We start from the raw sequence: 22766 nt of genomic DNA, 5'->3' as shown, positions 1-22766 counted from the left end.
GTAGAGCATTTGCCTTGTATGTGGCTGACCTGGGTTCGATTCCCCCATCCCTCTCAGAGAGCCCAGCAAGCTACCGAGAGTATCCCGCCCGCACGGCAGAGCCTGCCAAGCTCCCCGTGGTGTGTTCAATATGCCCAAAACAGTAACAACAAGTCTCACAATGGAGATGTTACTGGTGCCCGCTGGAGCAAATCGATGAGCAACGGAACGACAGTGCTACAGTGCTACAGTGATATGTGTGTGATTACTGTGTTTGTATGTGTATTAGAGTTGGTGTGCATAGAGTGTGTCTGTAAAGCTGTGATAAAAGCCGTGAGTCAACCTGGCGGGAAAAGAGCGTCTCTGGGGGCCAGGAGAGCTGGGGAAGCAGCGGCAGGGGCCCCGCCGAGACTTGGGTCCGAGCCTGGCTGGCACGGGCAAGACGCTGGGGTGAAATCCCACATCCCCAGGGCCCAGACGTTTCCCCCAGCGAAGACCTAGTCTGAGCGTGTCTCAGCAACGTGCTCATACGATGCGCATTCCGGATCTCTTCGGAAACCAAAATACCCATTTAGGCCGGGACACGGCCCCGGCTTCCAGGAGCAGGGCTGGCTTGGCCGCCCGGGTGTGTGCGAAGGTCCCCACCTAGACCCCCAGCCCTGAGCACGGCTGGGTCTCGGCGCAGGCAGGAGCAGGCAGAGCACGCGTGTGGGGAATGCACAGCTGGGGCCCTTTCACACACGTACGGGCATACACATACAGACATACCACACATGTACACATACCCTGCACATACATGGACACACACTCATCTACCTGCGTGTGAAAAAGAAATAAATAAGGAAAATAGAAATAGAATGTGTGCGTTCTACAGAGTTCACAGTGAAGATGTCTCTGAAAATCTCCTTATGCACAGGCAGGGAGCCCGGGCCGGGAGACGCCGCTCTTCCGAAGCACACGGCAACCAGATTCAGGCGGCTGTGACTTAGTGCGGGGGTGGGGGGGAGGCATGCAGGTCTCTGCACCACAGTGATGAGGTGCTGCTGGGTGAACCCTAAGAACACACATTCCTGGGTCCAGTCCCAGCCCTGCACCCCTGCCACTTTGGTGGCTAAGAGAAACGTGCCCCCTTCACCTGCCCCCTGCACTCCTCCGGGACCCCCCAGCAGCATCTGCTTGTGGGAGAAGCGATTTCTTGGCTTAAGCGCTCTTGACCATATTGGTAGGAGTTTGCTAACGAACTGATATTGGACCACGGAGTGACTAATTCACTAGCAAGCTCAGAATAGTAGTTATTATTCACCACTGCTTGCTGAACAGGTCAGACTGCCCTAGGTGAGACTAATTAATTTTTCTCAGCCTATAATTATATGAAATTCAAGCCAACCCGACTTCTTCAAATACCAGAAGATACAGTACTCTATCAGATGCGTGTGGCTGTAATTATCCTTTCTGTGTTGAAGTTAGACTTCAAGAATAGTCTATTTATAACAAAAAACTGGTATTTTCATTTGAATATATCCTTTGAAGATGTGCAAAAGTACACTCAGAGCCAGGCTGAATATTTGAATATTTCTATTTAGTAGTTTTCAGAACTGTCCGGAAAAATAGAAAAGCTAAAATATTAACAATGAAACATACCAAAAAATAATGATCATCCTCAGAAATGAGTCAAAGAAGCAAATGGTGGCGACATATGAATTCAATGTGGAAAAGATAAATTTTAGCTAGATAGTTGCTTCACTGAGAAACTTTGAAGGGTATATCATGTTATTCCACTGTTGTGGTCCTAGAACTTGGCGTTCTACCTGGCATCAGGAAGGCCTGGGCAAATTTTTGATTAATAAATGAATGAAGGGGGTGGATGGATAATGGAGAAAGAATGAATGATGAGTAGAAGGATGTGTTCAGATGGATGGTAAATTGGTGAAGTATGGATGGATGTGGGATGGATGAATGGACGGTGGATGGATGGAGAGATGGATATGAGGAAGGATGGATCAATGGATAGAGGGTTAGTGGGTGAAGTGTGGATGGATGGCAGGTAAATGGATGACAGGATGGACGGATGGGCAGACGGATGGGTGAAGAAGGGCGAAGGAATGGTGGAAACAGATGGTGGATGGATGTGTGTGGATGGATGGCAAACAGGTGAAGTGTGGATGGATGAGGGATGGGTGGATGAATGATGACTGAATAAATGAATAAACAAATGAATGAATACATGTGAGACATATGAAAGACCATAAGACACAATGCATCTGAGGGCTCTGAAAATTTAGAGCTAGGGATGGGTGAAGGATTGTTCATAGCAACATGGAAACGTTGGGGGGTGGAGGACTCTTTGGAAGAGATTTTCTGGTAGGGAAAGACGGTTCTTTGCGTGTTATAAAACGTGTTTTAAATGACTACAATGACATTCTCAGATCAGCAGGAAGGAAACCAAGTCTTACGGGAGAATTATGCAGGCATCAAAACACACGAAGGAAAGACTGTATTTTCCCATCATTGTCGAGAAAGCTATTTTAAAAACTGAGAACAGATTTCCATCGGTAGGGCCCTTGACGAGGCACCAGGGCATCGTTTTGAAATGCTAATGTTACAGTGTAATAAGAGGACTACTTAAAATGCAGTATAAGATCATACTTCCTGCCTCTAGACGGGAAGTATTAATTATACAAATGCTAATGATTTAGAGCCAAGGAGATGAATTTTTAAAGATTGATTTCTTATTAGTAACACTGGGGGGTGAGATGCGGAGGGAAGCATTTTTGACATGTCTGCCCCCCAAATTAGAGACTTCGTAGTAAAATACTTACAGTGAAACTCCAACCTATGGCATTAGCCAATGGAAACACCCCAGGAACAATAAGTATCAGGTGATCGTCCCTGAGAGACCAGCCCCGCAGAGTAATCTCAGTCCACAGGTCTGCGGACCCGCACGGACACGGCCCTCGGGGGCACGTGGGAAGTCTCACATACTCACCCACTGAGGCTCTGTGCTCCCCGGGGGAGTGGGGGGAGTTTTGACTCCCCGATGGTGAGGACGCAGGGTTAGCCCCTCAGGTTCATGAGGGTCACAAAGGGGGGCTTTGAAGGCTGAAGCCCAAAGCTTGAGTCTGAGCACACAGGCCGTCTGGAAGATGGGTAGACAGACAGCAGGATGTCAGAGCAAGGCCAGGCCGGAAAGAGGTTTTGGGGAAAACTCCAGGTTCTGGACTCCAAGCCCTAGACCCAGGCCAAGGTGACGTCCAAGACTCCAGGACGAAATTTAGCATCACCGTTGAGTTCTAGGAGGTGGTTTTTACATCCTTCAATTTTGAATAACTTCAAATAGTTTATACAGACTTATTTCTTTTAAAGGCTTAATTTTAAAAAATGAATACTTATTTTTTCTGAAAAATAAGTGTGTGGGGACTGGAGTGACAGCACAGTGGGGGGCCTGGCCTTGCATGCTGAGCCCGCCAGATGCTTCCAGAGCAGAGCCGGGACCCCGCAGGCCTGAGCACAGCGGGGTGTGGCCCAAAAAAAAAAAATTGAGAAAATGAAACAAAACTGAGGTTTTGTTGACCCACTTGATGGTTCCTAACATATGTGTTTTGTGTTTATGTCACTGTCATCCCGTTGCTCATCGATTTGTTCGAGCGGGCACCAGTAATGTCTCTCATTGAGAGACTTATTGTTACTGTTTTTGGCATATCCAATGTGCACGGGTAGCTTGCCAGGCTCTGCCTTGCGGGCAAGATACTCTCAGTAGCTTGCCGGGCTCTCCGGGAGGGGCGGAGGAATCGAACTCGGGTCGGCCGTGTGAAAGGCGAACGCCCAACCGCTGTGCTATGGCTCCAGCTCCTGTTTTGTGTTTATAGCATTGTAATTTAACAACTACACATGCTCTGCCATGGCCACCACTAGCTCTGGCCTCCCCCACCCCTGTAGAATTGATACCCTGCACCCGGTTTGTCCATCATCCCTCTTTCCATTTCGATGGTGATTTCTTTCACTGTGCAGAAACTGTTTGGTTTGATCTAGTGGCTTTGGCTTCATTTTTGTTTGCAGTTGAAGTCCAGGCTACAGAAATATTCATGAAGTTGGTGCCACGTTGCTCGTCACCCAGTTTCCCTTCTCCTGCGCTTCTGGTTCTGGGTGCTATGCTAAGTCTTTCTCTCTTAAGGACTGAGCTCTCCACCTAGTCCACACTCCTTCCCTCCTGCTGACATCATTCACTGTTCTAAGACAGTGGCCGCGCCCCCCTGCCGCGTGCAGAACCTGGTGAACACTCTCAGCCCTGAAGTCGTTTTTATCGTGACTTTTATTTAGGCTCCGTGATTGGGGACGTTACCCACAGTCGGGTTTGGGGGATACAGAGTCCCCACTCCAATCCCGTCGTGCCCAGTTCCCGGCCACCCCCTGGCTCCCGCCCCGACGGGCCCCTTTTCCCTTTGCTCGCTGTAGCTTGGCTCTCGTGCTTTCAGTTTTGTGGGTTCTGTGATTCAGGTAGAGACACAAAAGCTCTTCGCCACTGCGCCCTGCCCTGGCCCCCTCCGCTTCATCCCTCCCTTTCCTCATGCTCCAGGCCTCGCTCCAGGGGGATCCAAGGACCCCCCACTTCTGCTGCCCGGCTTTCCTACCCTCCTCATTCTATACACCCCAGATCAGCAAGCTCATCTGACATTTGTGTTTCTTCTTCTGAAATTCTTTGCTAAATCTTTCATCTGTTTTGTATTACCTTGTGTGTGTGATACAACATGTAAGTCAACTTTTTAATACCTGAGTTTATAATTCATTCATGAAAAAATAAGCTTTCTTTATGGTAATATTTGTTTGCTCTTCTTGATTTCACCTTACTGCATGTAAATGATGACCTTTCAAACATTAGCCCTGCACCCCCCCAACACACACACACAGACAACTTAGACATTCCTGCGGCACCTCTGGTACTTCTCAGGGAAAGGAATATTCAGGTTGAAATGCAAGAGTCGCCTGCTGCGAACATCCCCATTTCACAGGGACTCGTGGCTCTTGGAGGACACTGTGCCCTGCTACCCCAGCAGCTGCCCACGAGCTCACAGCCCCCTGGACTATCTGTGTGACAGGCCATCGCTAGTTCTGTCCAGTGGGTGACCCGAGGGACGAGAAAGTCGAGGACAAAGAGTGTTAAGTCAGAGGGGAGAGACGGGCTCCCGCTGAGCCCAGCAAGCGATGGAACGTCACCGAGACTCCGTCAGCCTGTGTTGGGGAGCCCCCCCCCAAGTCTGCACACACTCGCCAGAGCCCTGAGGTCACCCGGAACTCCCGGCCTGTTTTGACGTGACTAGCCGGGTGACACTGGCGATTAGGAAGACGGTTCCGGAGGTCATCTAGAAAATGGATTTCTGAGAGCTGGAGTAATTTGGAGGCGCTGCTGGAATTGTGCAGACAAGAGGACAGGAAGTAGGTTTCAAGATATCAAAAGACAGATGGGGACCCGTAAACTCGGATGGTGCCTAGGGTCGGGGCTAGGGTGGGATGTGATGGTTTGCTGGCCCGGAGGGTGGGGAGGTTCGGGGTGGGTGAGAGTCGGGCGGGAGATCGTCACTGTGGGTCCCGGGATCGAGACACGGGGATTTCAGGCACATGGGGAGTTTGTTTACGGAGTGGGGACACCGGGTGCCTGCCAGCCTCTCTCCCTCGGTACGTGCAATGGGTGGGTCCCTGTGGGCTGAGAGGGGGCCCGGGGTCCCTGCCCATTCCTGATGGGACCGCAGAGCCCTGTGGCAGGGCCCGGAGCACTCGCCCTGCTGCACTCCGCCACAAACCCTCTGCATCACCTTGCCCGCGGCTCAGACTCGGAGTGTCTTTCTCTTCCTGTCCAAAGAAGTCGTCCAGGCCAGTACTCTGAGAGGGTGACTGGGTGGCTTTGGGTCTCTGGTGCCATAACTGCACGATGAGCCCGTGATCTCTGGGGTTCCCTCTCGGGGGACGCGCCTCCTGCTCTCAGAGCAGTCCCATCCCCCACTCTCACCCTGACCGTGCCCACGGGCCACCCAGCAGCCGGGCCACAGCTCAGTGAACGAACATGGGGTGCAAACAAGGTGTCAGTTTTTATTTTTTAATTGGATCACCGTGAGATGCAGTTACAAGCCTTCATGATTGAGTTTCAGTCATACAGTGATCAAACACCCATCCCTCCACCAGTGCACATTCCCCACCACCAGTAACCCCAGTATTCCCCCCTTTCCAGCCCCCCCCTGCCTCCAGGGCAGAAAATCTCCCCCAGACTCTCTCTGTACTGGGGCATTATGGTTTGCAATACAGGTACTGAGAGGCCATCATGTTTGGTCCTTTGTCTACTCTCAGCACACATCTCCCATCCCGAGCGATCCCTCCAACCATCATTGATTCAGTGACCCCTTCTTTATTTTGGCTGCCTTCTTCTCCTGCTCATGAGACAGGCTTCCAACCATGGAGCAATCTTCCTGGCCCTGTTTCTACTGTTCTTGGATGTCAGCCTCATATTGTTATTTTATATTCCACAAATGAGTGCAGTTCTTCTATATCTGTCTCTCTCTTCCTGACTCATTTCACTCAACGTGATACTCTCCATGTCCATCCACTTATAAGCAAATTTCATTTCATCTCTCCTAACAGCTGCATAGTATTCCATTGTGTAGATGGACCAATGTTTCTTTTTTTAATTTTTAAAAAATTTTTAATGAGTCACCATGAGATACAGTTACAGACTTACAACTTTCGTGCTTGTGTTTCAGTCATACAATGTTCAAGCACCCATCCCTCCACCAGTGCCCATCCTCCACCACCAATAGTCCCAGTATCCCTCCCCCCACCCCCCATTCCCCACCCCCACCTCTGTGGCAGGTGGGTTCCCTTTTGCTCTCTCCCTCCTTTAGGGTGTTGTGATCTGCAGTGCAGGTATTCAGTGGCCATCGTGTTCGGTCTATAGTCTACTTTTGGTGCACATCTCCCATCCCGAGTGGGTCCTCCAAGCATCCTTGGCTTGGTGTTCCCTTCTCTGTCTGAGCTGCCTTTATCCCCAGCATGTGAGGCCGGCTTCAAAGTCTGGAGCGATCTTCCTGGTCCCTATCTCTACTGTCCTTAGGTGTTAGTCTCCCATTTTATTACTTTTTATTCCACAGATGAGTGCAGTCTTCTATGTCTGTCTCTCTCTTTCTGACTCATTTCACTCAGCATGATACTCCCCATGTTAATCCACTTATATGCAAATTTCATGACTTCATCTCTTCTAACAGCTGTGTAGTATTCCATCGTATAGATGTACCAAAGTTTCTTTAACCAGTCATCTGTTCTCGGCACTCGGGTTTTTTCCAGATTCTGGCTATTGTAAACAGTGCTGCGATGAACATACGAGTGCAGATGTCATTTCTACTATACTTTTTTGCATCTCCAGGGTGTATTCCCAGAAGTGGTATTGCTGGGTCAAATGGCAGCTCAATTTCTGCTTTTTTGAGAAGCATCCATCCTGTTTTCCAAAAGGGCTGAACCAGTCAGCATTCCCACCAGCAGTGACGGAGAGTCCCTTTCTCCCCACATCCATGCCAGCACTGGTTGCTTTTATTCTTTTGGATGTGGGCCAGTCTCTGTGGTGTGAGATGATATCTCATTGTTGTTTTGATGATTAATGATGAGGAGCATTTTTTTCATGTGCCTTTTAGCCATTCTGATTTCTTCTTTGAAAAAGTTTCTGTTCTTTTCATCGCCCCATTTTCTGATGGGGTTGGGTGTTTTCTTCTTGTGTAGTTCAACCAGTGCCTTATATATCCTTGATATCAATCCTTTATCAGATGGGTATTGGGTGAATATCCTTTCCCATTCTTTAGAACGTCTTTATTCTGGTCACTGTTTCTTTTGAGATACAGAGGCTTCTTAATTTAAGATAGTCCCATTTGTTTATCTGTTTCCACTTGTCTGGTCAGTGGCGAGTCCTCTTTGAAGATACCATTATGTTGTATGGTATCTTCAATGTTGTGGAAGGTTTTGCCGACCTTGTCTTCAGTGTACCTGATGGATTCTGGTCTGATGTTGAGGTCTTTAGTCCACTTTAATCTGACTTTTGTGCATGGTGTTAGGTAGAGGTGTGAGTCCATTTTTTTGCATGGAGTTGTCCAGTTTTGCCAGCACTACTTGTCAAAGAGGCTTTCCTTTCTCTACTTCACATTTTTTGCTCCCTTATTAAAGATTAGATGATCGTATATTTGAGGGTGTGTGTAAGGATAGTCAACCCTGTTTCATGGTCTGCAGCTCTGCCTTTGTTCCAGTACCGGGCAGTTTTAATTATTACCACTTTGTTGCATAGTTTTAGCTTAGGGAAGGTGATGCCTCCCATCTTCTTTTTCCCCAGACTTGCTCTAGCTATTCGTGGGGGGTTGTTGTTCCATATAAAATTCAAGAGTGTTTGATCCAATTCTTTGAAGACTGTCATGGATATCCTTAGAGGGATCACAGTGAATCTGTATAATGCTTTGGGGTGTGTTGACATTTTGACAATGTTAGTTCTCCCAACCCATGAGCAGGGGATATGTTTACATTTTCTCATGTCTTCTTTTATTTCATGAAATAACATTTTGTAGTTTTCTTTGTACAGGTCCTTTACCTCCTTAGTTAAGTTGATTCTGAGGTACTTGATTTTCTGAGGCATGATTGTGAACAGGATTTCTTTTTTCATAACACTTTCTTCTCTCTCATTATTTGCGTGTAGGAAAGCCGTGGACTTTTGGGTATTGATTTTATAGCCTGTGACTTGACTATACAAGTCTATTGTTTCTAGGAGTTTCTTGGTAGAGGCTTTGGGGTTCTCTAAACATAGTATCATATGATCTGCAAATAGTGAGAGCTTGATTTCTTCCTTTCCTATCTGGATGTCCTTAATGTCTTTTTCTTGCCTAACCGCTATTGCAAGTACTTCCAGTACTATATTGAACAAAAATGGAGAGAGTGGGCATCCTTGTCTTGTCCCTGACCTTAGAGGAAAGGCCCTTAGTTTATCCCCATTGAGGATAATGCTTGTCATAGGCTGTGGTAGATGGCTTTGACTATACTGAGGAAGGTTCCTTCTATACACATTTGGTGAGAGTTTTCATCATGAACAGATGCTGGATCTTGTCAAATGCTTTCTCTGCATCTATTGATATGATCATATGGTTTTTATCTTTTCCTTTGTTGATATGATGGATTTGGATTATGTTGATTGATTTCTGAATGTTAAACCATCCTTGCATCCCCAGGATAAATCCCATTTGGTCGTGGTGTATGATCTTTTTGATGAGTTGTTGGATTCTATTTGCTAATATTTTGTTGAGGATCTTCGCATCTGTGTTCATCAGAGATATTGGCCTGTAATTTTCTTATTTGTTGTTGTGTCTCTGTTTGCTTTTGGTATTAGGCACCAATGTTTCTTTAACTTTGAGAAGCCATCATGTTTGGTCCTTTATCTACTTTCAGCACACAACCCCCATCCCGAGTGATCCCTCCAACCGTCATTGACTTAGTGATCCCTTCTCTATCCCAGCTGGCTTCTCAATCCTCAGCAAAATGGGCATTTAAGGAACTTTTCTCAATATAGTCAAACCCATCTACCACAAACCTATGGCAAGCATCATTCCCAAGGGGGAGAAAACAAGAGCCTTCCCTCTCAGACCAGGGACAAGACAAGGTTGCCCACCCTCACCACTCCTATTCAACACAGTGCTGGAAGTTCTTGCCATAGCAGTTAGGCAAGAAAAAGATATTAAGGGCAACCAGATAGAAAAGAAAGAGGTCAGGCTATCACTATTTGCGCACAATATGATATTAAGGCATCGGTTGCTCCTGAATCAACCAGAGGCGCGAACAGAACAGAGCGAGGTCACATTTCCCGGCACTGCCCGTGTCACTCATGCCCTCGACGTCACACCACGGGTCCAGCACGCCTGTGTCCAGCCCCAATGAAAAGTAGATTTCTGTGGTTCGGGTAAAAGTTCTTTTGGAGCTGCGGCTGATAGAGGTGGCACTCCTAGCCACTGTCTGGAGAAAGAAGGGAGGATGGAGGAATGGGGGGAGGGGAAGAGGAAGGTCCCCTGCAACCCTCCCTCCAGCCCCCTGTGGCAGCCCCTTTCTGCGAGCGGTGTCCCCCCAGCCCACGGCTCTTGAAGGGAAAAATCTCGGGAACTGCAGTGGTAATTGGAGCTTTCCAAATCATCAGTGGCAATTTTGCTTAATCTTTCAAAATTTGTCACTTCAAAAAAAAGAAAATCCCTAATGTCTTTCTAGTGAAGACGGCCGTGACTGCCGTCCCAGACGCCCCTTTCACAGGGTCAGCCTGGCACGAGCGTCGCCAGGTCAGATAAGACCACGGGGGCACTCGGGGGGGCACGGCGCCCCTCCTCCCTGCAGAGAACAGCCTTTTATCAGCGCGGCAGAGAACATTTGGTCTCTTCTGCACGAGTGCTGGGTCTGGGTTTGCTGCGGCAGACAGAGGCACGGGTCCAGGCCAGCCCCCTGCACACGGCTTCCCGGAAGCAGTGAGAGGAGCGGGCACCTGTGCCCAGCACCAGGGCCAGCAGACAGCACAGATGCCCGAAGGTCAGCGCTCGCTCGAGTGCGTCTGGCTTTTCCTGACCGAGGCCCCTGCAGCGGCAGCACAGGGCTTCCGGGCGGAAACGGATGACTCAGGACAGTTCCAAGACAGATCCCAGCGCACGGCTGGAGAGGGAAGAGGCATTTTCTCCGAACACGGCAAGAGCAGACCGAGGTGCCCGTGTTCAGGGAATAGCTGCAGGGAGTGCCAGTGTACACATGGGTGGGGGGGGGGGGGAATGTGTCTTTTATTTTTAATTTATTTTACTGTGGGTGAAAGCCGCACCTGTTGAGATAAGCCGGCAGTTGAAGTTGATGAGGTCACGAGCCTCAGCATTACAGTCAGCACATGTAAGCCCTGCGTTTCGGGTGGAAGCTGTTCTGCCGGGCCCCGGGGCCTGAGGGTTTCCGCGGCTGTGCGTTGCCCGCTGAGCCTTCTGCGTGTCTGTGCTGCGTGTTGGGCCCCGTTGGTGTCTAGGTTCCCGCCCCTCTAATTCGGAGCTGCTGCTGGGATTTCACCCCTGAGGGGTCGGAACACTCCGGGGTCTGTGGTCTGGGACCTGAGTTGGCCTGGTGGCCCCAGCAGGGGGCGGACATGGCTCCCAGGGGGGGGTCCCAGAGTGGGGGCTGAGGGCAGGCTGTCCCCCTACCTCCGAGAAGCGCCCAGAGGCCTCAGCTGGCACTGGGTGCCTGAGTATCTCAGAGTCCTCGTGTGGGGGCGGGGGGTCGAGCCCTTGGTGTGGCGGCCGTGGTAGGGTGCGGTGCGACTCCAGGGCCCTCCACCTTTCGAGGGTGCCCCAGACCTCAGCCTCAGAAGGGGGGGATCTGTACGCCATGGTGTGCGGGGTAAAGGGGCCGGGGAGCCACTCGCCGGTGGCTTATGTGGCCCCGAACAGCCAAGTGAGTCTGTCTGATTTGGAGCCACATGCAGACGTCGTCGGGGCTCACTCCTGGGCCGGTGCTCGGAGACCCTGAATGCAACGGTCGAGCCAAGCCACACGTCTCCGTGCCCGCGGGACACTTGCAGGGTGGTCCCAGGCCCCCAGTTGTGGCTCTGTCGGACACCCACCTGCCCGTCTGCCATCCTGGGGGCCTCAGGCCCTGCCCTGCCCAGCCCCCTCGGGCCCCGTCTTCATGCCACCCCCCCACGTCTCTTCTGTCACTCCCGTCCCTCTCGCCCCAACTCCCAGGACTGCGTGCCGCCCACTCTGGCCCTCGGGCCCGGTTGCTCACTGTCCCCCTTCTCGGGCCGCGGTCACTGTCTCTTCCTCCCTCGCCTGCATCTGAGCTGAGGCACCCGGTGGCCTTCCTGGAGGAGGTACGGCTGACATGCCTGGCGTCAGTGGGCCATGGCGGGGTCAGCCCCGGTGAGGGGGAGTCTGGGCGCCCGCGGTGCCCTCCTGGGTGACATTCCTGCATCTCCTGGGCCCCCGAGGGTGGGTTTCCTCGGGAGGGGGGGAGTCAGCCATGCCCCCGCCCGCCGAGCTGTGCCTGAACCGCCGTGTCCGGTGCCTGAGTGTCCGGCTCAGGGTCCCCTCACGCGGCTGGAACAGACCCTGCGAGACCTTTCACAGCACAGCCCCAGACCTCTGGTGCCCTGTGGGGCCACCCAGGGCTCCGGGAATTGGAGGGAGACGCGCGCGGCCCGGCTCGAGGCTCGGGCGACTCGGGGTGACTCGGGGTGACTTGGGGCGACTCGGGGCGCCCAGGCAGGCCTCGGGGCACCGGCCCTGCTGTTCCCTGCGGCCTGCAAGGGCTCGCGTTCCGGGGCCCGTCCCCACGGCCTGCAGCAGTCGCCCTCAGACCCAGCGTCCCCGAGACACTGCTGCCGTGGAGATGGGCCGTGCCGCACCCGAGACCCCGCTCAGCTCCGACCCCGCTCAGCTCCGACCCCGCTCAGCTCCGACCCCGCTCAGCTCTGACCCCGCTCAGCTCCGACCCCGCTCAGCTCCGACCCCGCTCAGCTCCGACCCCGCTCAGCTCTGACCCCGCTCAGCTCTGACCCCGCTCAGCTCCGACCCCGCTCAGCTCCGACCCCGCTCAGCTCCGACCCCGCTCAGCTCCGACCCGGGCGCCGCCCGTCCCTCCTGCTCCGTGGCCGCCCCGCACCCCCGCACCCCCCACGTGGCCGCGGGACCCGGGCTCAGCCCCCAGCGCTGCTCCCCGAGCCCCCTCCCTGGCCGCCGCCCAGCCCTGCCCGAGACGCGCAGACGGAACCAACTGTTCTCCGGCGACTGCCAGAACCCGCCAGCCGGAGCCGGGACGCAGCTGCCGTGGAAAATCACTGGGACGCAAGGGGGCACAGCGGGGAGGGGCCCGCGGGGTGGGGGGGGGGCAGGGACCCTCAGCCCGACCTCTGGGCCCGGCGGCCGCGCTCCCCGGGATGTCTGTGCTAGGCTTGGCTGGGAGGGAGGGAGGGAGGGAGGGAGGGAGGGAGGGAGGGAGGGAGGGAGGCAGCTCCCAGCACTGCCCCCCCTCGCAGTGCTCCGTGCTGGGGACGCGCGGCAGGACACGGAGACAGGCGTAGCTCAGCCACTCGGTGTCCCCAGCCCTGCCGGGACCCCACGAGTCTCCGGGAGGGGCGAGCGCACGGCCAACTGGCTCACATTGACGCGTCTCAGGGGCCTCAGACCGGGGGGCGGCAGACCCTAGCCCCACCCCTACCCCGACCCTGGCTCTGGCCCCACCCCTAACCCTACCCTGACCCTGACCCTGGCCCTACCCTACCCCTACCCCTAACCCCTACCCCTACCCCTAACCCTAACCCTAACCCCCACCCCTACCCCTAACCCTGACCCTAATCCCTACCCCTACCCCTACCCCTATCACTAACCCCACCCCTATCCCACCTTAACCCCCCCATGGGTGACTGGATGGTCTGTCTGCTCTGGCCTGAGCTCTGGCTGCATCTGATTGGAGGGGGTGGAGGAGGGGAGGGCAGGGTAAGGCGCTGGCGTGCAGCCGGCCCAGTTTGAACCCGACAACCCGCATGACCCCAGCACCATCCCCAGCACGTCCAAGCACTGTGTGGGCTGCCAGAGACGGGGCAGGAGGGACGCATGATGGCTCACGTGCCCCTGAAGACAGTGCTCGGCGTCTGACGTGCAGGGTAGTTAGAGGGGCGAGATGGGGTGTTTACGTGTCGTCATGGAGGACACACGCTGCCACTGACAACACACGACTCTCGGGGCGCGCGCTCCGCCCCGGGTGCCCTGTCCCAGAGAGGGTCCTGCGTCCTCCCCACGCACGACTGGCCCCTGTCCGCCGAGGGGGAGACGGCCCAGGCAGGCTGAGGGGGGCTGTGGCGGGAGCTCTGAGGCCGCGGCGTCTTCTGTGGGCTCTGGGGTCACGCTGCTCCCCGCGAGGAGTGACCAGCCTGCCCAGGGCCCTCGGCCAGGGCACTCCGGGCAGCCCTGAGGGTGCGCTCGGCCCTGTGAGTGTGTGTGTGTGACTGTGTGTGAGTATGTGTATGTGTGTGAGTATATGTGTGAGTGTGTATGTGTGTGAGTGTGAGTGTGTATGTGTGTGAGTGTGAGTGTGTATGTGTGTGAGTGTGAGTGTATGTATGTGTGTGTATGTGTATGTGTGTGAGTGTGTGTTTGTGAGTGTGTGTATGTGTGTGAGTATATGTGTGAGTGTGTGTATGTGTGTATGTGTGTGAGTGTGAGTGTATGTGTATATGTGTGAGTGTGAGTGATGTATGTGAGTATGTGTGTGAGTGTGTGAGTATATGTGTGTATGTGTGAGTGTGAGTGTGTGTATATGTGTGAGTGTATGTATGTGAGTATGTGTGTGAGTGTGTGTGTGAGTATATGTGTGTGTATGTGAGTGTGTATGTGTGTGAGTGAGTGTGTGTGTGTACGGAGCCCCTGGCACGGGGCTGAGGTGCAGGGTGCTCGGAGCCCCACAGCACACCCTGGAGCACATCCTGTGCGGGTCCGAGTGTGGGCGCTGTGTTGCAGGTGGGCGCCCGGAAGGTGTTCCTGCGGCACTGGCACGCAGAGCAGCTCAGCGCCCTGAGCCTGCAGCTGCAGAGGAAGGCCGTCACCTGCCAGAGAGGTACCGCGCCCCCCCAGCCCAGACCTGCCCCCCCCAGGGAATCAGCAACACGCGACAGGGGCGGGCCGGGCGCACACGGGCCAGCTGGGGTCGCTGGGGCTCCCTGAGCGAGCTGGCGGCCGTGGTGGGCCCTGAGCTGCTGTGCCTGCGAGAACAGCAGAGCTCGGACCCCAGACCCGCTCAGGAACCCCCAGACCCGCTCAGGAACCCCCAGACCCACTCAGGAACCCCCAGACCCGCTCAGGAGCCCCCAGACCCACTCAGGAATCCCCAGGCCCTCTCAGGAACCCCCAGACCCTATCAGGAGTCCCCAGACCCGCTCAGGAACCCCCAGGCCCTCTCAGGGACCCCCCAGACCCGCTCAGGAGCCCCCAGACCCGCTCAGGAGCCCCCAGACCCGCTCAGGAGCCCCCAGACCCGCTCAGGAGCCCCCAGACCTGCTCAGGAACGCCCAGACCCGCTCAGGAGCCCTGGATCTGCTCAGGAGCCCACAGGCCTGCTCAGGCCCAGAGCCGGGGCCAGGTCCCACCGCAGCCCCTGTGGGGCCCTTTGCTCGCTGGCCTCACGGGGTGGTGCCTCCTGCGGCCGGCCTGGCTGGGCGGGGTCGGGGTGTCTGGAGGTGACTCGGGCTCGGCCAGGTGGTCCCTGAGTCCAGGGTCCCAGACACGCAGCCCCAGGCCTGCCCACCATGCGCCTCCGTCCCTGCTGGGGTCGGGGTGCATTCAGCGAGGATGCAGGGCCAGTGCAGGGTCCCCACAGCCCCCTCCCTGGGCCCCAGCAGGAGTGACCCCGAGCGCAGAGCAGCTGACGCCCCGGGGTGCCCGCACCACCCCCTGCCGTCCTGACACCCCTTTAATTCAGAAAGGTGGGAACAGAAGTGGACGGACCCCAGAGGCCCCCCGGGGCCCCTCCCCGCCCCTCAGCGTCCCCCACCCGAGGGTGTCCTGGTGGGAAGCTCCCCGCCCGGCCCACTGCCCGCGGTGCCCGTCTGGGAGGGCGTGTCGGCCCGGCCACCCTCTGTCTGGGTGCAGGGACATGGCGAGTGTGGCCCCGTGCCGCAGACCCACCGCTGGGTCGGCACAGCCCCCTCGCCCCCCGCCCCCAAGGAAGGGTGTTCCGCGTCCCACTGCAGCGCTGGGAGCACGACGGGGCACGAGGCCGAGCCTCGGTGTCCCTCCTGCAACCTGGTGGCGAGACAGGACAGGTGCCCCGCCCCCAACTCCCTCTTCTCCGTGATCTCTGAGCACCAGGATTGCCGAAAGGAGCACAGTGAAACATATAGATAAATGCACAGGTTTCCGCCCTCTAACTGTGAGATTAGAATGTTCTAGAACATTCACCTCAAGGACACAGCACTGTAGGTTTATCACTCCGGAACTCACAGGCCTTGTTATTGAGATTAGAATGTTCTAGAATGTTTACATCAAGGACACAGGACTATAAGTGGCTCATTCCTGATCTTACACCATCTTTATGTGTGATTAGAATGTTCTAGAATGTCCAAGGACACAGGGCTATAGGTGGCTCATTCCTGACCTTATAGCCCTCTTCCTGTGAGATTAGAATGTTCTAGAATGTCCAAGGACACAGGGCTACAGGTGGCTCATTCCTGACCCTACAGCCCTCTTCCTGTGAGATTAGAATGTTCTAGAGTGCCCATGTCAAGGCCACAGGACCTTATTGGTTTACCACTCACGTGAGACTGGAAGTTCTCCCCTGTAGCGGCCGGATGGGGTGGCTGTCCCTCGGGCGCCTTCCTCTCCCGACGCCTCTGTCCCTCTGTCCCCTCCGTCCCCTCTGTCCCCTCTGTCCCTCTGTCCCCTCTGTCCACTCTGTCCTCTCCGTCCCCTCTGTCCCCTCTGTCCCCCCATCCCCTCTGTCCCTCTCTGTCCCCTCTGTCCCTCTGTCCCTCTACCCCCTCTGTCCCCTCTGTCCCCTCTGTCCCCTCTGTCCTCTCTGTCCCCTCTGTCCCCTCTGTCCCTCTGCCCCTCTGTCCCCTCTGTCCCTCCGTCCCCTCTGTACCCTCTGTCCCTCTGTCCCTCTGTCCCCTCTGTCCCCTCTGTCCACTCTGTCCCTTCCGTCCCCTTCGTACCCTCTGTCCCCTCTGTCCCTCTGTCCCCTCTGCCCCCTCTGCCCCCTCCGTCCCCTCTGTCCCCTCTGTCCACTCTGTCCCCTCTGTCCCCCTGTCCCCTCTGTCCCTCTCTGTCCCCTCTGCCCCCTCCATCCCCTCTGTCCCTCCATCCCCTCTGTCCCCTCTGCCCCCTCTGTCCCCTCTGTCCCCCCATCCCCTCTGTCCCTCTCTGTCCCCTCTGCCCCCTCTGTCCCCCCCGTCCCCTCTGTCCCCTCTGTCCCCTCTGTCCCTCTGTCCCCTCTGCCCCTCTGTCCCTCTGCCCCTCTGTCCCTTCTGTCCCCTCTGCCCCCTCCGTCCCCTCTGTCCCTCCATCCCCTCCATCACCTCTGTCCCTCAATCCCCTCTGTCCCCTCTGTCCCTCCATCCCCTCTGTCCCCTCTGTCCCTCCATCCCCTCTGTCCCCTCTGTCCCTCTGTCCCCTCTGTCCCCTCTGTCCCTCTGTCCCCTCTGTCCCTCTGTCCCTCTGTCCCCTCTGCCCCCTCCATCCCCTCTGTCCCTCCATCCCCTCCATCCCCTCTGTCCCTCCATCCCCTCTGTCCCCTCTGTCCCTCCATCCCCTCTGTCCCCTCTGTCCCTCCATCCCCTCTGTCCCCTCTGTCCCTCTGTCCCCTCTGTCCCCTCTGTCCCTCTGTCCCCTCTGTCCCTCTGTCCCCTCTGTCCACTCTGTCCCTCTGTCCCCTCTGTCCCTCTGTCCCTCTGTCCCCTCTGTCCCCTCTGTCCCTCCCCATCCCCTCTGTCCCTCTCTGTCCCCTCTGTCCCTCTGTCCCCTCTGTCCCCTCTGTCCCCTCTGTCCCTCTCTGTCCCCTCTGTCCCTCTGTCCCCTCTGTCCCTCTGTCCCCTCTGTCCCTCTGTCCCCTCTGCCCCGGCAGTGATCAGAGGCTTCCTGGCCCGCCGCCGCCTGCTGCGCAGACGGAGCAGCGGGCACCAGGAGGCGGCGTCCGTCCACAGCTTCCTGCAGGCCACGGAGGCCCTGGGGCTGAGGACCTACGAGGCGCTGGTCCTCCAGAACGCGTCCGACGTCGCCCGCGAGGAGCACCGGCTCAGGAGCACCGCTGAGAAGCCCGAGGAGGGAGGCGGGCGGTAAGGCACGCGGGCAGCCCCGGGCCTGGCTCGGGGTGCGGGCAGCCAGTCTGGGCCTTCCCCCGCACCCTCGGACCCGGACCTCTGCCGTGGCCCCGGAGAAGCTCAGCGCTTAGAGCAGGGCTCTCACCCGGAGGCAGGGGAGGCGGGGGCCTCGCACCAGCTGGCCCGAGCATGCCGCAGCACACACCCTCCCTGCACACACCAGGGTCGGCCTGAGCACTGCTGGAGGGGTCCAAGACCCCTGGCCAAAGTAAAATTTAAAAATGGGGTGAAAATAACCCTGGAAATCTGACTCCCAAAGGGAAGAGACCCCCCCCCGGCAGCCACACACGGGGTGGGGGTCGTGGGGCCGGCTCTCGGGGCCCTCTGGGGCTGAGGAGACCCTGGCAGGGGCTGGAAGGTCTCGGCCCTCCCTCGGGACCTACCGCCCAGAGACGCTGTTTTTTCCCACGGGAATGCGGCCCTAATTGTGTGTCTGAAATGGGCCCTTGTGCCCGCCCCGCGCGGGGATGTCAAATGCTCCCTTTGTGCCAAGGTGGCGTTGTGTCTCCGGCTTAATTAGCTTCAAGTATTTCCTTGATTAAATACAAAACCCACCCCCCCACCTTTGTGTGGAAAACTGTAATTAAACATTACAGGGAAACCAACTGCCCGCGAGTGCCGGGCTTTCATCTCCAGGGCCGCCCCGGGTGTCCAGCGGGCTGTGTCACACAAGGATAATTATAAACACAAACGCTCGGGGCGGGCGGGAAGGCCGGGCCTTGCTCGTGTGACCCGGAAGGAAGGGCCTGAGGCGGGAGCCCGTGATTCCACAGACCTCCAGACGGGGCGGGTCTTCCCCCAGCCCCCCACCCACCGAAGGGGCGCACTCGTGGCCTGGGGGGAGAGGCGGGCAGACAGCTTCCCTCCCTGCCTCGGCCTGGTGGGCGCCACGTCCTGGGTCCCGGGCGGGCGGACGGCATGAGCACTGGACACGGAGTGTGTGTGCTGTGCAGGGCAGGGGAGAGACGAGGTGATACTTCCCACGTCGCTGCAGTGAGGGGCCCAGCGTCCACCTGCAGGGGAGGAGAGCGACAAGTGCCCAGCTGCACGCACCTGTGGCTCAGTGAAACGGGGGTCCCGGGGTCGGGCATTCCGGCAGAAACGCAGGTTTGGGGGCCGCAAGCAGGTATGGCCTCCTCGTGCGCGTCCTCTCGAGGGTCCGGGCCCCCCGCGGTGCTCAGAGGGGAGCTGAGCTGGGGGGAGAGTGGGCTGGCCTGGCGTGCGTCCGGCTCACATTCCCTCCCGGCACCCTGGCCGTGCCGTAGCCCTCGTGGCAGTGACCCCTGGCCCAGAGCCAGGAGGAAGCCCCGGGCAGCCCTGGGCGTGACCCCGACAAGCAACCTAAGGGGGAGAGCAGCCACGCTCGGGCCGGGGGTCCGGCTCCCGGAGCAGGGGCTGCAGACGGGGTATCTGTGTCTGAGCGCAGGCGGGTCCCGGCGCCCAGCGTCACCTGGTTTCTGGGTTTGCTCCCCAGCACTGAGGACAAGGGCGCGCCCAGAGCCCTGGTCGCCGTGGACAGCCTGCTGCAGGCCCTGGCCGCCCCGGCCTGCCGCGCCCCCTCTCTGCACTCCGTGCTCAGCCTGGACGACAGCGCCGGCCTCCCGTCGCCCCGCAGGCAGCCCCCGCCCAAGCCCAAGCGGGACCCCAGCACGAGGCTGAGCGCCTCCTACGAGGCCGTAAGCGCCTGCCTCTGGGCCGCCCGGGAGTCGGCCCAGGAAGGTGAGGCGGGCAGGGCGGGGCACACCTCCGCCCCTCGGGAGTCTGAAAGGAATAAACCCAGTGACCTCCGAGTGTCACTGTCACTGTCACTGTTGTCCCGTTGCTCGTTGATTGGCTCGAGCGGGCACCAGTGACGTCTCCACTGTGAGACTTGTTGTGACTGTGTTTGGCATGTCGAATCCGCCACGGGGAGCTTGCCAGGCTCTGCCATGTGGGGGGATACTCTCGGTAGCTTGCCGGGCTCTCCCAGAGGGACGAGGGATCGAACCCGGTCGGCTGCAAGGCAGTGCCCTCCCCGCTGTGCTACTGCTCCAGCCCAACCACATCATTGACTATAAATAACATACGAATGTCGGAGCCTCTCCGGGAGGCTGGGTATGGTGGGGCGCCCTGACCCCCAGTCTGTCGGGTACGGGGGGGACGCCCTGACCCCCAGTGCTGTCGGGTATGGGGGGGACGCCCTGACCCCCAGTCTGTCGGGTACGGGGGGGACGCCCTGACCCCCAGTGCTGTCGGGTACGGGGGGGCGCCCTGACCCGCCGCCTGCCCGCAGCCCTCGCCCGCCCGCGGCCGCACAGTGACGACTACAGCGCCATGAAGAAGACGCCGCCCCGCAAGCCGGCGCGCAGCCCCCACACCAAGCTCAGCAGCTCCTCCGAGGAGGTCTCGGGCCCCCGGGTGGCCCGGCCCCGCGGCGGCGTGCCGCCCGGCCCTCACACGCCCCCTGCCCTCGAGGACGCGGAGCCCGTGTACATCGAGATGGCGGGGCGAGCGGGCAGCCCCGAGCCGCCCGACGGGGAGGCCGTGTACGAGGAGATGAAGTTCCCCGCGGCCCCCGCGTCGCCCCCGGGGGAGGCGTGGGACATCCCCCCGCCCTTCCCCAACCTGCTCCCGCACCGGCCGCCCCTGCTGGTGTTCCCGCCCTCGCCCGCCACCTGCTCGCCCGCCTCCGACGAGTCCCCGCTCACACCCCTGGACGTGAAGAAGCTGCCGGTGCTGGAGCCCAAGTACCCCGTGTCGCCCGAGGGCTCCAGCCCGCTCTCCCCACAGTGCTCCAAGCATCACCGGGTGGACAGCGACCGGCCCATGTCCCCCGGCCTCCTGGTTCCTGGCGGGGCACCCCCTGCGTCCCCCCCGCCCACACCCCTGCCTGCCCCCGCGGCCACCCTGCCGCCCGCCACACCCTGGCCGCCCGCGCACCTGGCCTTCGTGCCCGACGCCCCGGCTGGCCCCGAGCAGCCCAAGGCGCCCCCCAGGCCCTGCGGCTCCTTCCCCAGGCCCCCGCCCTCCCCTGGGAAGGCCGCCCGCAGGGCCAACTCCAACTGCCCCTCCCCGGGGCCCTGCAGCCCCCTGGACGAGCTCGCCAGCCTCTTCAGCTCGGGGAGGAGCGTCCTTCGGAGGTCAGCCGCCGGGCGGAGGATCCGGGAGCCCGCGGGTAAGCTGGGCCGGGCCCCCGGCCCCGCGTGTCGCCCACCTGCCCGCACGTCTCTCCGCCTGTCCGTGTGTCCGTCAGTCTGTCCGCCCCCACACCTGTCCCTCCACCCCTCATCCGTCCACCGTCACCCATCCGTGCGTGCGTCTGCCCGTCTGTCCATCCGGCCCTTCGCCATCCCCCGTCACCCACCACCCACCCTCATCGCCGGTCACCGGTTACCCGTCATTCCGCCCTCCCCGGCACCCTCTGCTCCAGTCTACACCTCACCCATCACCCAGCTCACGTCTGCTGCAACAATCCACTGCCCGTGGCCGCGCCATCTGTGTTACTGTCTAGCTCTGTCCTCCCGCTGCTCATCAATTGGCTCAAGCGGGCGCCAGTCACGTCCCCACTGTGAGACTTGCTGTTACTGTTTTTGGCATGTCGAGTACGCCACGGGGAGCTTGCCAGGCTCTGCCGTGCGGGCGGGATACTCTCAGTAGCTTGCTGGGCTCTGAGAGGGACGGAGGAATCGAACCCGGGTCGGCCTCGTGCAAGGCAAACGCCCTACCGCTGTGCTATGGCTCCAGCCCTGCATTACTCACCAATTATTTACCAACTTTACCATGTATCTGTGCCGTAGATCAGCCCCTGCTGCCACGTAGCCGTCAGTGCCCCTCCGGCCGCTGGCGACCTCTCTTGACCTTTCAGTCCTGCCCCTGTTCTCTGTTAGCTCTCCCTGCCCGTCGGTCTCTTGCCTCTCTCTGAGCCCGCAGGCCCGTGGCGCCCATAGCTGGGGGGGAACTGACACCTCCACGTTTGAGGCCAGGCCTGGCGGAGCAGACACCCGGGAGCTGGTTCATGCGCGTGGGTTCATGCGCGTGTCTGGCTTTGCCGGGTCCACCTTGCTGGGTCCTTCCCCCAGAGCACTTCCCGGTGCCCACGAAACCGTCCCTTTGTCCAGCTCTCGGGTCCCCGGGGAGCCTCGGGCCCTGTCCTGTTGCCTCCCCCTGGCCGCCCTCCCGCAGCAGGAACATCCCCTGGTCCTGGCCTGCCAGCTGCTCCGCGCTCCGTCCTCGCCCGTGAGCCCTGCCGCCGTCTCTGCAGCCAGTCCCGGCCCGCAGGGGGGCGAAGCCGAGTCGCTCCGAGCCTGAACATCCAGTCCCCGTCCTCGGTAGACAAGGGCGTCACAGCACAGAGCGGGGCAAGAGCCAGAGAGGGGCACGGGCACGTGCTCCCTGTCACCCCCCTGGCCAGGCGCCGTCCTCACCCCCGTGTTGTTCCCGCTGGGCACTGGGCCAGGAGTGAACCCTGAGCACTTCCCAGTGAGAGCCCAAGCACCAAATCAGGAGTAAGCCCTGAGCACTTCCCAATGAGAACTTGAGAACCAAGTCAGGAGTGAGCCCTGAGTACGCCCAGAGAGCCTGAGCACTGGGCCAGGAGTGAGCCCTGAGCACTACCCAGTGAGAGCCTGAGCACTGGGCCAGGAGTGAGCCCTGAGCACTACCCAGTGAGAGCCTGAGCACTGGGCCAGGAGTGAACCCTGAGCACTGCCCAGTGAGAACCTGAGCACCAAGTCAGGAGTGAGCCCTGAGCACTGCCCAGTGAGAACCTGAGCACCAAGTCAGGAGTGAGCCCTGAACACTTCCCAGTGAGAGCCTGAGCACTGGGACAGGAGTGAGCCCTGAGCACTGCCCAGTGAGAACCTGAGCACCAAGTCAGGAGTAAGCCCTGAGCACTGCCCAGTGAGAACCTGAGCACCAAGTCAGG

General features: G+C 58.4%; 1 protein-coding gene across 1 annotated transcript in view; it reads left to right on the top strand.

Annotated features, from left to right (window-relative positions):
• Window positions 1-22766, top strand: part of MYO16 (myosin XVI) — a 310488-nt gene that overhangs the window by 251351 nt on the left and 36371 nt on the right. Inside the window, 4 exon segments of the mRNA XM_055126930.1 lie at window positions 14511-14607; window positions 17608-17818; window positions 19338-19582; window positions 20136-21017. Coding sequence (XP_054982905.1) covers window positions 14511-14607; window positions 17608-17818; window positions 19338-19582; window positions 20136-21017 — 1435 coding nt within the window.

The sequence above is a fragment of the Sorex araneus genome, chromosome 1 (genome assembly GCF_027595985.1).
Source record: "Sorex araneus isolate mSorAra2 chromosome 1, mSorAra2.pri, whole genome shotgun sequence".
Taxonomy (NCBI): Eukaryota; Metazoa; Chordata; class Mammalia; order Eulipotyphla; family Soricidae; genus Sorex; species Sorex araneus.
Note: the sequence above shows the minus strand (reverse complement) of the source record. Positions and strands in the feature narration are given on the sequence as shown.